Source organism: Salvelinus alpinus, chromosome 8 (assembly GCF_045679555.1).
Source record: "Salvelinus alpinus chromosome 8, SLU_Salpinus.1, whole genome shotgun sequence".
In the NCBI taxonomy this organism is placed as follows: Eukaryota; Metazoa; Chordata; class Actinopteri; order Salmoniformes; family Salmonidae; genus Salvelinus; species Salvelinus alpinus.
In genome coordinates, this window is record NC_092093.1 from 14,945,593 (window position 1) to 14,959,733 (window position 14,141).

Below are 14,141 nucleotides of genomic sequence, written 5' to 3' on the forward strand. Positions count from 1 at the left end.
ATGCAGACAAAACATTAACGTCAATTAGACCCGTAATGTTAAATAAACGTTTTGTTTAAGTGGACTGTATTGTATTTAAGGTTTTTAACCTAGCATAGCTGATAAATGTGAAGTGTCTCCACTCAGAATAAGGGCCACAATCTTGAGATACGTGCATACCCGTAAAACACATTATTTGCAAAATGTGGCATTGACATAAACTCGATTTACGCACGTAGCCTATGTCAAGTTAGGATTTGGTTCTAATTTCTCTAAATGTCGATAAATACCCTATTCACTTCTAAATGTTATGAGTATAGGTCTAACAAGAATAAGAAAACCTAGCAGACACAAATATGGAATATTTCTGATGCGCACCCATAGATTTGATCTTTGTCTCTTTTTAATGCGTCGTTCACCACGCTGCCCATGCTGGGCATGATGTTGTGGGGTGCGTGGGATCCATAGTGCTGGATTGGATGTGCAGTCGGACCATGGTTCAGGTGGTGGACTTGGGGAAGCGGCCGGGGAGCATGCGGGTCTCCATACATGGACGCCGGGAGTCCAACTCCGTCCATCCCAACACCATAGTGGGACAGTTCATCGTACTGGATGGAGAAAGACAGAGTTACATGTGAGAAACTCGTGGACTGTCTGTTGGTATGCTTCTATCACGGATTTATCGTAGGCTACAGACATCCCCCCAAACACAAGCCTTTACTCATGAGAATGACAGTGAACATTAATTTAATCAAATTTCCCATGGATGGAAAACAGAACAACTAGTCTAATGCAGGGTGCAGACTGCTGAGAAAAGCTCAACTTGTAGGCTACTTGTATGTGGAGAGTTGAGATGTTCTCTGCCTGTCCAGATTACTTGACTAAATTAGGTTCGATCAACATGAGGCAGAAGTTTAAAGTCAACTAAGTAATGATACATTGCAACTGCACTAAGGCCTACCCTTTGCGCCATCGACATGCGCCTGTCTTGGAGATAAACAGGTAAGAAACAGGGAATGTGTCAGTCCGCAGAGAAGGTGGTCAGGTACTGTGAGTCCGCAGAGAAGGTGCTGTATCAAGTTGATGCCTTTTACATCCAGTTGAGAATTGTAATCCGCAGTGGCAATAAAGAAGAAACCCGCAGCAAGGTGAAGATGTGTATTTATTCAACAAGAAAACAAATATTGCAATAGCCTAAATGGAAAAATCACCATAACGGATAAGACCAACTAGAACCTTCGGTTAAAAGTTTTTTAAGCGCATCAACAACTCGCATGTATCGGTCCTGCTGTCAATCACTGAGACCGGTTGTCAAGGTAATCTAAATACGCTGTACAGAGATTATTAGTTCCAGAAGGCAATCTATTCCTCCAACGCACAGCTTTTGAATGAAATCTAATAAGAAAGACTATATCGATGCGTCGGTCCTCGTGGCCATTTCCTCCGGCTCTGAAACGTGAAGGTGTCAGCGAATGTTAGCAGGTTGGCTGTGAGCGCGCTTATAGGATAGACTGGCTCCACTGATCAGCGGGAGAAGGTGATGACGGAACCCGGAAAGAGGGAGGGTGCAACCAGTCCCGCAACCAGTCCCATACTGCTAAATAAAGGGGGATTGGAGCAATGCCTGTGACAAGCCAGCGAATGTTGTTTGCATTGGATAAAGCAGAGGGTGACGCAAAATAACAGTCACCAAGAAAGGAATTTGGTAGATGGCAATTCAACACTTTAACTATTCCCCTTGAACGTTACCGTCAAGAAAACTGCATTTATTTGTTTTTAAATGGCCTAACTTGCCCAACTGTCTGATGTATTTTAACGCAAGGTGCCTGGCGCAAAAGCCTTGAGATGGGAGAAGTGCAGTCTTGAGAATAGATGAGAATGATAACCCTAAGGGTTTGGAGTATGGTAAAAATGACAATTATTTCCCCCTTTCTGTGGTAATGATCCAGGTAAAATCATAGGCGTACACCATGCATAGCATAGGCTATGGATAGGCACAAAACAGGAGTTGAATTTCTGCGCGAATAGCCCTCACTAAGCAGCCTTGACATTGGTCACTCAGTCATATTTTTGATATGGCATACATTTGGCCTATATTAAAAATATTTTGGGCACATATTTTGGTCTATATGACAGATCGGGGTGCTTTGAAGTAGGCCTGTTGGTCGAGCGCATGGTTTGTATAACGATGCAGTTAACATAGTTTACACGAACAGACACTGTATAGAGTGGTCAGCGTATTGTGTCTGAGAATGTGGGAATGCTGTAGGCGTGTTGGCTCGAATTATCCCAGTCTCTCGGCGTTCACTTCCTTGAAATGGACACCATATACTGTTAGAAAAAATGGTTCATTGGGGCTCTATATATAGAACCTTTAGGGGTTCCGTGTGAAGCAAGCGAAATAACATATTTTGGTAGTATAGAAAATGAAAAAAATGAAAGAGGGTAGCAAAAAAATGTTTTTTTCGACCAAAACTTTCCTTCTGGACGGACCAACAACATGCGCTTCAAGGAATGTATGGGCCACAATCTTGAGATGCGTGCATACCCGTAAAACACATTATTTGTCTGGTTTACAGAGAGATACTGGACAGATACAGATAGATTGCCTTATCATTTTGTTGTGAGAAATGTTTGAAATACGTTATGAACCATCCTGATTTTAAGGTAAGGTTTAGTCCAAGTAAAAATAATTTGGACATGGGCAGTTATGGGCAGTTATGAAATGCATCTATACATAATTATAAACTATTATTTACATACTAGGAAGATAGTTCCTTTTATATGGCTAATAATAGGCATATCTCATAATACTTTTTTTACTTGACTGCAGAGAGGAAATAATGAACGTTTTTGAAGAACAGGAAAAGTAATGATAATAGATGTTGATATTGGAAATAGGTTTAAAATTACTGGAAATTAAATGTGCATTTTGTGTTAGTCAATCATTTACTTCAGAATTTAAAAAATGCATGCAAAAACAGTATATACAAACCCAAATAACAAAATATAAATACTCGCTTTATTATAAGATTGCAATAAAGAACAGACCTATATTTTTTTTCCAATGAAATTAAAGAAATGACATGTACATAAAGTCCATTGGAGTTAAACAAACTCGACATAATGACATAATATGGCCTAACGCATTTTGTTCCTCCCCTGAAGCTTATGGAGACAGGAATATGTTCGATTCCAATGTTTAAAACAACAGCAGCTTGGCAATGACCACATTTTTTCGAATGTTTGTTTAAAACGGTTCATACGCGGAATACAAAAATACAACTTCGGATCTTGGTAAATCTGTCCCCTCTCAGCACTCCTGTTCGTGTAAGTATAGCCTACCTAGCCAACCAAAACAATTGGTTCGGGTCAGCAAGAACATTACCTCACTTCGCTGACATATGATATCAGACCCTCAACTTTAAAAATGTAAGCCTGAGTGCTCATAGCTGTCTGAAGATCTGTAGGTTAGTCCTATGGCTACCAACTCAAGGCCTAGTATGACAAACGATCTGACTCTTCTGTAGGCTACTCCAATTTCTCTGTGATGTTAGAGAATAATAGGAGTGACATCACTGATATACCTGCCCTAACTTCTGAAGATGACACCTTATGAAACCAATTGGATCTGAAATGGTTACGAAGTTACTGAATTCCATTGCCATTTAGCGGCTTGAGGAAATTAGCCTCCCAACCTTTGAGGTTTGAACAATATTTTGTTTTAAAATTGTTTAAAAAAAACGTTTATATAGGTCTATAACAACATGTTATGTGTAATTAATATTATCCATCACCTTATTGAAAAAATACAGACTACCAAGCAAACCATTCTCTTTATATAATTAATCATGCACAATGTTACCTTAACTTTGATTGAAATTGACAAGCTACTTTGAGATAAGCTCATATAAATTGAAATAAAATGAAAAATAAACGACTCACTTTTATCTTCATCATTACAAACACTGTGAGGCGGAACAATAAATACTCATAATCAGGTGGTCATTTCTTTTCGGCCAAAAATGCATTTCATTTATTATTTTTTTCTGTGTTAAAAAAATCTTACACACTGACCTTTGATATTCTATGCTGGTGAATTACCAAAGGCATACATTTGAATTATAAATAGCTTAACTATACAGAAATAAGCAAAACATTCACCATGCCTGGGGCTAAATTCTCCCATCTCACGTTATTTCCTACTACTCTCCTCCATTTCCTCTCCTCCCCATTTCTCCTCCTTTGTGTTTACCTTCCCACCTCCCCCTCCCACTCTCTCGCCCGGCCAGTGATCTGAACGCAGGCTGATTCAGGGTGTCATTCCTGTCTTAAATGTAATACATTACCATCTTCCCCGCATCTGAGCATCCTCCAACCTTCCACCATGCAGAAAGCAGGACCACGACCCACCACCATCCCTGAACCCCTCCCCGGCGCCTCCCCCCATTTTCCCCACTTCCACCCCCCACCCTCAGCCCTGGTCTGCCTGCCTCTGTCACACGTTATCCTGTGCCCCAGTGAGAATCATTAGCAATGTCAGGACTGGACAGGGAAAGGAGGCCAGCAGAGACTGGGGTGGGGTGTGTGTGTGTATGTGTGCAGGCGTGTGTTTTTGCTGACATACATGTGTATGTGTGTGTATGCTTGCATGCAAGTCTGTGTGTATGTGTGCAAGGCAGGGTAGTGGATTGGTAAGCAATGGTCTGTGTAGGGAGATAGCGAGAGATGGAGAGAGGGTGGGTGATGAATGGTAAACAGTATGCATGTGACAGGTCTCAGAGTTTGGCTGAGAGGAGCTGTTAGTGGAGCTGTGTGTGGAGCTGTTTGTGGAGCTGTGGAACTGTGTGTGGAGCTGTGTGTGGAGCTGTGTGTGGAGCTGTGTGTGGAGCTGAGTATGGAGCTGTGTGTGGAGCTGTGTGTGGAGCTGTGTGTGGAGCTGTAGAGCTGTGTGTGGAGCTGTAGAGCTGTGTGTGGAACTGTGGAGCTGTGTATGGAGCTGTAGAGCTGTGTGAGGAGCTGTAGAGCTGTGTGTGGAGCTGTGGAACTGTGTCTGGAGCTGTGTGTGGAGCTGTGTGTGGAGCTGTGTGAGGAGCTGTGGAGCTGTGTGAGGAACTGTGTGTGGAGCTGTGTGAGGAACTGTGTGTGGAGCTGTGTGTGGAGCTGTGCGAGGAGCTGTGTGTGGAGCTGTGTGTGGAGCTGTGTGTGGAGCTGTGTGTGGAGCTGTGTGAGGAACTGTGTGTGGAGCTGTGTGTGGAGCTGTGTGTGGAGCAGTAGAGCTGTGTGTGGAGCTGCGGAACTGTGTGTGGAGCTGTGGAACTGTATGTGCAGCTGTATGTGGAGCTGTGGAACTGTATGTTTAGCTGTGTGTGGAGCTGTGGAACTGTATGTGCAGCTGTATGTGGAGCTGTGTGTGGAGCTGTGGAACTGTATGTGCAGCTGTATGTGGAGCTGTGTGTGGAACTGTGTGTGGAGCTGTGTGTGGAACTGTGTGTGGAGCTGTGTGTGGAGCTGTGGAACTGTGTGGAGCTGTGTGTGTAGCTGTGTGTGGAGCTGTGTGTGGAGCTGTGTGTGGAGCTGTGTGTGGAGCTGTGGAACTGTGTGTGGAGCTGTAGAGCTGTGTGTGGAGCTGTGTGTGGAACTGTGGAGCTGTGTGTGGAGCTGTGTGTGGAGCTGTGTATGGAGCTGTGTGTGGAGCTGTGTGTGGAGCTGTAGAGCTGTGTGTGGAACTGTGGAGCTGTGTGTGGAACTGTGGAACTGTGTGTGGAACTGTGGAACTGTGTGTGGAGCTGTGTGTGGAGCTGTGTGTGGAGCTGTGTGTGGAGCTGTAGAGCTGTGTGTGGAGCTGTGGAGCTGTGTGTGGAGCTGTGGAGCTGTGTGTGGAGCTGTAGAGCTGTGAGCTGTGTGTGGAACTGTGGAGCTGTGTGTGGAGCTGAGTGTGGAGCTGTGTGTGGAGCTGTGTGTGGAGCTGTGGAGCTGTGGAGCTGTGTGTGGAGCTGTAGAGCTGTGTGTGGAGCTGCGGAACTGTGTGTGGAGCTGTGGAACTGTATGTGCAGCTGTGTGTGGAGCTGTGGAACTGTATGTGCAGCTGTGTGTGGAGCTGTGGAACTGTATGTGCAGCTGTGTGTGGAGCTGTGGAACTGTATGTGCAGCTGTGTGTGGAGCTGTGGAACTGTATGTGCAGCTGTATGTGGAGCTGTGTGTGGAGCTGTGGAACTGTATGTGCAGCTGTATGTGGAGCTGTGTGTGGAACTGTGTGTGGAGCTGTGTGTTAAACTGTGTGTGGAGCTGTGTGTGGAGCTGTGGAACTGTGTGTGGAGCTGTGTGTGTAGCTGTGTGTGGAGCTGTGTGTGTAGCTGTGTGTGGAGCTGTGTGTGGAGCTGTGGAACTGTGTGTGGAGCTGTAGAGCTGTGTGTGGAGCTGTGGAGCTGTGTGTGGAACTGTGGAGCTGTGTGTGGAGCTGTGTGTGGAGATGTGTGTGGAGCTGTGTGTGGAGCTGTGTGTGGAGCTGTGTGAGGAGCTGTGTGTGGAGCTGTGTGTGGAGCTGTGTGTGGAGCTGTGTGTGGAGCTGTGTATGGAGCTGTGTGTGGAGCTGTGTGTGGAGCTGTGTGTGGAGCTGTGTGTGGAGCTGTGTAGGAGCTGTGTGTGGAGCTGTGTGTGGAGCTGTGTGTGGAGCAGTAGAGCTGTGTGTGGAGCTGTGCGAGGAGCTGTGTGTGGAGCTGTGTGTGGAGCTGTGTGTGGAGCTGTGTGTGGAGCTGTGTGAGGAACTGTGTGTGGAGCTGTGTGTGGAGCTGTGTGTGGAGCAGTAGAGCTGTGTGTGGAGCTGCGGAACTGTGTGTGGAGCTGTGGAACTGTATGTGCAGCTGTATGTGGAGCTGTGGAACTGTATGTTTAGCTGTGTGTGGAGCTGTGGAACTGTATGTGCAGCTGTATGTGGAGCTGTGTGTGGAGCTGTGGAACTGTATGTGCAGCTGTATGTGGAGCTGTGTGTGGAACTGTGTGTGGAGCTGTGTGTGGAACTGTGTGTGGAGCTGTGTGTGGAGCTGTGGAACTGTGTGGAGCTGTGTGTGTAGCTGTGTGTGGAGCTGTGTGTGGAGCTGTGTGTGGAGCTGTGTGTGGAGCTGTGGAACTGTGTGTGGAGCTGTAGAGCTGTGTGTGGAGCTGTGTGTGGAACTGTGGAGCTGTGTGTGGAGCTGTGTGTGGAGCTGTGTGTGGAGCTGTAGAGCTGTGTGTGGAACTGTGGAGCTGTGTGTGGAACTGTGGAACTGTGTGTGGAACTGTGGAACTGTGTGTGGAGCTGTGTGTGGAGCTGTGTGTGGAGCTGTGTGTGGAGCTGTAGAGCTGTGTGTGGAGCTGTGGAGCTGTGTGTGGAGCTGTGGAGCTGTGTGTGGAGCTGTAGAGCTGTGTGTGGAGCTGAGTGTGGAGCTGTGTGTGGAGCTGTGTGTGGAGCTGTGGAGCTGTGGAGCTGTGTGTGGAGCTGTAGAGTTGTGTGTGGAGCTGCGGAACTGTGTGTGGAGCTGTGGAACTGTATGTGCAGCTGTGTGTGGAGCTGTGGAACTGTATGTGCAGCTGTGTGTGGAGCTGTGGAACTGTATGTGCAGCTGTGTGTGGAGCTGTGGAACTGTATGTGCAGCTGTGTGTGGAGCTGTGGAACTGTATGTGCAGCTGTATGTGGAGCTGTGTGTGGAGCTGTGGAACTGTATGTGCAGCTGTATGTGGAGCTGTGTGTGGAACTGTGTGTGGAGCTGTGTGTTAAACTGTGTGTGGAGCTGTGTGTGGAGCTGTGTGTGGAGCTGTGGAACTGTGTGTGGAGCTGTGTGTGTAGCTGTGTGTGGAGCTGTGTGTGTAGCTGTGTGTGGAGCTGTGTGTGGAGCTGTGGAACTGTGTGTGGAGCTGTAGAGCTGTGTGTGGAGCTGTGGAGCTGTGTGTGGAACTGTGGAGCTGTGTGTGGAGCTGTGTGTGGAGATGTGTGTGGAGCTGTGTGTGGAGCTGTGTGTGGAGCTGTGTGAGGAGCTGTGTGTGGAGCTGTGTGTGGAGCTGTGTGTGGAGCTGTGTGTGGAGCTGTGTATGGAGCTGTGTGTGGAGCTGTGTGTGGAGCTGTGTGTGGAGCTGTGTGTGGAGCTGTAGAGCTGTGTGTGGAGCTGTGTGTAGAGCTGTGTGTGGAACTGTGGAGCTGTGTGTGGAACTGTGGAACTGTGTGTGGAGCTGTGTGTGGAGCTGTGTGTGGAGCTGTGGAGCTGTGTGTGGAACTGTGGAGCTGTGTGTGGAACTGTGGAACTGTGTGTGGAGCTGTTTGTGGAGCTGTGGAGCATTATGTGGAACTCTGGAACTGTGTGTGGAGCTGTGTGTGGAGCTGTGTGTAGAGCTGTGTGTAGAGCTGTGTGTAGAGCTGTGTGTGGAGCTGTGGAGCTGTGTGTGGAACTGGGGAACTGTGTGTGGAGCTGAGTATAGAGCTGTGTGTGGAGCTGTGTGTGGAGCTGTAGAGCTGTGTGTGGAGCTGTAGAGCTGTGTGTGGAACTGTGGAGCTGTGTGTGGAACTTTGGAACTGTGTGTGGAGCTGTTTGTGGAGCTGTGTGTGGAGCTGTGTGTGTAGCTGTGTGTGGAGCTGTGTGTGTAGCTGTGTGTGGAGCTGTGTGTGGAGCTGTGGAACTGTGTGTGGAGCTGTAGAGCTGTGTGTGGAGCTGTGGAGCTGTGTGTGGAACTGTGGAGCTGTGTGTGGAGCTGTGTGTGGAGCTGTGTGTGGAGCTGTGTGTGGAGCTGTAGAGCTGTGTGTGGAGCTGTGGAGCTGTGTGTGGAGCTGTGGAGCTGTGTGTGGAGCTGTAGAGCTGTGTGTGGAGCTGTAGAGCTGTGTGTGGAACTGTGGAGCTGTGTGTGGAGCTGAGTGTGGAGCTGTGTGTGGAGCTGTGTGTGGAGCTGTGGAGCTGTGGAGCTGTGTGTGGAGCTGTAGAGCTGTGTGTGGAGCTGCGGAACTGTGTGTGGAGCTGTGGAACTGTATGTGCAGCTGTGTGTGGAGCTGTGGAACTGTATGTGCAGCTGTGTGTGGAGCTGTGGAACTGTATGTGCAGCTGTGTGTGGAGCTGTGGAACTGTATGTGCAGCTGTGTGTGGAGCTGTGGAACTGTATGTGCAGCTGTATGTGGAGCTGTGTGTTGAGCTGTGGAACTGTATGTGCAGCTGTATGTGGAGCTGTGTGTGGAACTGTGTGTGGAGCTGTGTGTTAAACTGTGTGTGGAGCTGTGTGTGGAGCTGTGGAACTGTGTGTGGAGCTGTGTGTGTAGCTGTGTGTGGAGCTGTGTGTGTAGCTGTGTGTGGAGCTGTGTGTGGAGCTGTGGAGCTGTGTGTGGAGCTGTAGAGCTGTGTGTGGAGCTGCGGAACTGTGTGTGGAGCTTTGGAACTGTATGTGCAGCTGTGTGTGGAGCTGTGGAACTGTATGTGCAGCTGTGTGTGGAGCTGTGGAACTGTATGTGCAGCTGTATGTGGAGCTGTGTGTGGAACTGTGTGTGGAGCTGTGTGTGGAACAGTGTGTGGAGCTGTGTGTGGAGCTGTGGAACTGTGTGTGGAGCTGTGTGTGTAGCTGTGTGTGGAGCTGTGTATGAAGCTGTGTGTGGAGCTGTGTGTGGAGCTGTGTGTGGAACTGTATGTGGAGCTGTGTGTGGAACTATGTGTGGAGCTGTGTGTGGAGCTGTGTGTGGAGCTGTTTGTGGAGCTGTAGGGCTGTGTGTGGAGCTGTGTGTGGAGGTGTGTATGGAGGTGTGTGTGGAGAGGAGAGATGCTGCTGTGTGTATATTTGGATGTGTTAATGACCTCCTTGTTCAAGCATACTGAACATACTCTATAAAGTAGTCACTAATGAAGACTGGAAAGAATAAAACCACATTGTTTGTTTTGGGTTTCTTTAATATGAATTTATATGCATTGATACAGAAATATTAGTAGCCTAACCATACAGCAGATTTTTTGTACATTTAATAATATGCTATCAAAGGCGAAGAGTTGCTTATAAATCACCAAACAGATTGTGAACAGTCAGCATGTGTTCTCCTATAATACAACCCACCAATAAATCCAGCAATCTAAGGGGTTAACACATTACATTTAAGTCATTTAGCAGACGCTCTTATCCAGAGCGACTTACAAATTGGAAAGTTCATACATATTCATCCTGGTCCCCCCGTGGGGAATGAACCCACAACCCTGGCGTTGCAAGCGCCATGCTCTACCAACTGAGCCACACGGGACCCACATCATCAGATTATCAATGAGCACTCTGTGGGACTGAAAATATAACCTATTGCTTTGTGTCACGACTTCTACCGAAGGTAACTCCTCTCCCTGTTCGGGCGGCGCTCGGCGGTCGGCGTCGCCGGTTTACTAGCCGCAACCGATCCCTTTTTCCTTTTCTGTTTGTTTCGTCTGTGATTCTTTTCACACCTGGTTTCAATTGCGTTTATTTCTGTGTGTATATAGGGTACCTGTTTCCTGCCTTAGTTCGTGCGGGATTAGTCTTGTGTGTATTGCGCTCGATTGTATTTTGATGTTTGTTGTGTTCACGATTTACGCACGTGTATGTAAAGTGTCGGAACTGTGTTTGTTTCTCCTGTGTTTGTTTCTCCGTGCGTTTGCACGAGTTGCTGAGTATCGTGAGCGTAGTTTTTGGATTTTCGTCTGTGCCATTTTTTGTATTGGTGGACTATATGATTAAACACGCTTCTCAGACATCCCTGCTCTCCTGCGCCTGACTCCTACACCTCTCACCGAGACGCACGTTATCACAGAATCCGGCACCAGAAATCTATGGAGTCAGCAGGAGCGGACGCACTCCCAGGGTCCATGGAGGAGCGAGTTCAACACCACACGGCAGTGTTACACCGGCTGGGGACCGCCATGGATCAGGTGATGGCGACGATGGAAAGATGGGAGAGAGGTGGCCTTCCCACACCTCCATCAGCCACACTCCAACCAGTACCACTACCCTCTCCTTCATTGCCTGGGCACAGTGGGATTCGACTCGCACTCCCGAGGGAGTACGATGGGACGGCGGCCGGGTGCCAGGGGTTCTTACTCCAGATGGACCTATACCTGGCGACCGTTCATCCGGCTCCTTCAGGAGGTGAGAGCATGAACGCCCTCGTCTGCTGCATCTCAGGTAAAGCTCTGGGTTGGGCCAACGTGGTATGGAACGATCCTGACTCGGCGAGGGAACACTACCCAGAGTTCACCCGCCGCTTTCGGGCCGTGTTCGATCACCCGCCTGAGGGTCGAGCGGCGGGTGAACGGCTGTTCCATCTGAGGCAGGAGAAGAGAAGTGCTCAGGACTTTGCTCTAGAGTTCCGGACCTTGGCCGCTGGTGCGGGATGGAACGACAGGGCCTTGATCGATCACTATAGGTATAGTTTGCGTGAGGACGTCCGTAGGGAGCTGGCCTGTAGAGACACCACCCTCTCCTTGGACCAGTTGATCGACATATCCATTCGGTTGGACAACTTGCTGGCGACCCACAGATGTCCAGATCGGGTTCTGTCAGTTCCATCCCCCAGCTCCTCCACTCCAACGCCCATGGAGCTAGGAGGTGCTGCAGCGAGGGCGACCGGAGGAGGGGGCCTTTCCTGTGCCAGCTGTGGTCGCAGAGGGCACACTGCTGACCGGTGCTGGGGGAGTCCTCCAGGGAGTCAAGACGCCAGGCCGAGCACTGCTCGGACACCTCAGGTGAGTCGGCACCAGGCTCACCCAGAGCCCCCTGTTGGTCACATGTATGTATTGATCATTTTTCCTGAATTTTCCCCTTTTTCCCGGCATAAGGCGCTAGTAGATTCAGGCGCGGCGGGGAATTTTATTGACCGTGGTTTAGCGCACAGGTTAGGGATCCCCCTTGTTCAGCTTGACAAACCCTTCCCAGTGTACGCCTTAGATAGCCGGCCATTAGGTTCAGGGCTAGTCAGGGAGGCCACGGCTCCACTGGGCATGGTCACGCAGGAGGGTCATGAGGAGAGAATTAGTCTCTTCCTCATTGATTCTCCTGCATTTCCGGTGGTGCTGGGGATCCCCTGGTTGGCCTGTCACAACCCCAGGATTTTGTGGCAACAGAGGGCTCTAAAGGGGTGGTCAGAGGAGTCCTCAGGCAGGTGTGTAGGAGTTTCCATCGGTGCCTCAACGGTGGTGCCTCCAGACCAAGTCTCCACCGTGCGCATTCCCTCAGAATATGCCGATTTGGCTATCGCCTTCTGTAAAAAGAAGGCGACCCAATTACCACCTCATCGACGAGGGGATTGTGCGATAAATCTCCTGGTAGGCGCTGCACTTCCCAGGAGTCACGTGTATCCCCTGTCCCAGGAGGAGACGGTGGCTATGGAGACATACATATCTGAATCTCTGGGGCAGGGGTACATTTGGCCCTCCATCTCACCTGCCTCCTTGAGTTTTTTTTTTGTGAAGAAAAAGGAGGGAGGGCTGCGTCCGTGCATTGACTATAGAGGTCTAAATTCCATCACGGTAGGGTATAGTTACCCGCTACCTCTCATTGCCACGGCGATTGAGTCATTTTACGGAGCACGTTTTTTCACAAAACTGGATCTCAGGAGTGCATATAACTCCGGAAGGGAGATGAGTGGAAGACAGCGTTTAGTACCACACCCGGCCATTATGAGTACCTCGTCATGCCGTACGGGTTGAATAATGCCCCAGCAGTCTTCCAATCTTTTGTAGACAAGGTTCTCAGGGACCTGCACGGGCAGGGTGTGGTGGTTTACATCGATGATATTCTGGTCTATTCCGCTACACGCGCCGCACATGTGTCTCTGGTGCGCAAGGTACTTGGACGACTGTTGGAGCATGACCTGTACGTCAAGGCTGAGAAATGCTTGTTCTTCCAACAGGCCGTCTCCATCCTTGGGTATCGCATTTCCACATCGGGGTTGGTGATGGAGTGTGACGACATTGCAGCCGTGTGTAATTGGCCGACTCCAACCACGGTAAAGGAGGTGCAGCGGTTCTTAGGGTTTGCCAACTACTACCGGAGGTTTATCCAGGGTTTTGGGCAGGTGGCTGCTCCCATTACGTCACTGCTGAAAGGGGGCCGGTGCGTCTGGGATGGTCGGCTGAGGCGGACAGGGCTTTTGGTCGTCTGAAGGCTCTTTTTACCTCGGTTCCCGTGCTGGCGCATCCGAACCCCTCTTTGGCATTCATAGTGGAGGTGGACGCGTCCAAGGCTGTGGTTGGAGCCGTGCTCCCAGCGCTCGGGTACGCCACCGAAGCTCCACGCCTGTGCTTTCTTTTCTCAGAAGCTCAGTCCGGCGGAGCGAAACTATGACGTGGGGGATCGGGAGCTGCTGGCTGTTGTCAGGGCCCTGAAGGTGTGGAGACATTGGCTTGAGGGGGCTCAACACCATTTTTTCATCTGGACTGACTACCGTAATCTAGAGTACATTCGGGCAGCGAGGAGACTGAACCCTCGTCAGGCAAGGTGGGCCATGTTTTTCACCCGATTTAGGTTTACCATCTCCTATAGACCAGGCTCCCAGAACACTAAGGCAGACGCACTGTCCCGACTACATGATACGGAGGAGCGGGCCATCGATCCTGCGCCCATCCTCCCGGCTTCTTGTCTAGTGGCACCTGTGAGGTGGGAGGTGGACGCAGACATTGAGCGAGCATCGCGTGTTGAGCCTACTCCACCACAGTGTCCAGCTGGACGGGTGTACGTTCCGCTGGAGGTTAGAGACAGGCTAATTTGGTGGGCTCACACGTCCCCCTCCTCTGGTCACCCGGGGATCGGTAGGACGGTGCGATGTCTTAGTGGGAAGTACTGGTGGTCCACTTTAGCCAAGGACGTGAGGGTTTATGTGGCCTCCTGCTCGGTGTGCGCTCAGTGCAACCCCTTCCCGTTCCACAGCGGCCTTGGTCACACCTGTCGGTTGACTTCTTGACCGATCTGCCACCGTCACAGGGCAACACCACGATCCTGGTCGTTGTGGATTGGTTTTCTAAGTCCTGTCGTATCCTCCCTTTGCCCGGTCTCCCTACGGCCCTACAGACTGCGGAGGCCCTGTTTACTCACGTCTTCCAGCACTACGGGGTGCCTGAGGACATTGTTTCTGATCGGGGTCCCCAGTTCACATCCAGGGTGTGGAAGGCGTTCATGGAACGTTTGGGGGTCTCGGTCAGCCT

The 14,141-nt window shown here is 49.8% G+C and overlaps 1 protein-coding gene across 4 annotated transcripts in view; it reads right to left on the reverse strand.

Moving 5' to 3' along the window:
• Positions 1-4,395, reverse strand: part of LOC139582597 (homeobox protein Meis2-like) — a 29,049-nt gene extending 24,654 nt beyond the window's left edge. For 3 of the 4 annotated variants that reach the window (XM_071412734.1, XM_071412735.1, XM_071412737.1), the window contains exons 1-2: positions 941-1,550; positions 358-587 (exon numbers count right to left, since the gene is read on the reverse strand). In XM_071412734.1, the coding sequence (XP_071268835.1) occupies positions 358-587; positions 941-958 (248 nt within the window). In that variant the 5' untranslated portion in view covers positions 959-1,550. Of the gene's footprint in view, positions 1-357; positions 588-940; positions 1,551-4,328 lie in introns of those variants that run through there. The other variant, XM_071412736.1, reaches the window with a different exon arrangement.
• Positions 4,396-14,141: the final 9,746 nt, after the last annotated feature.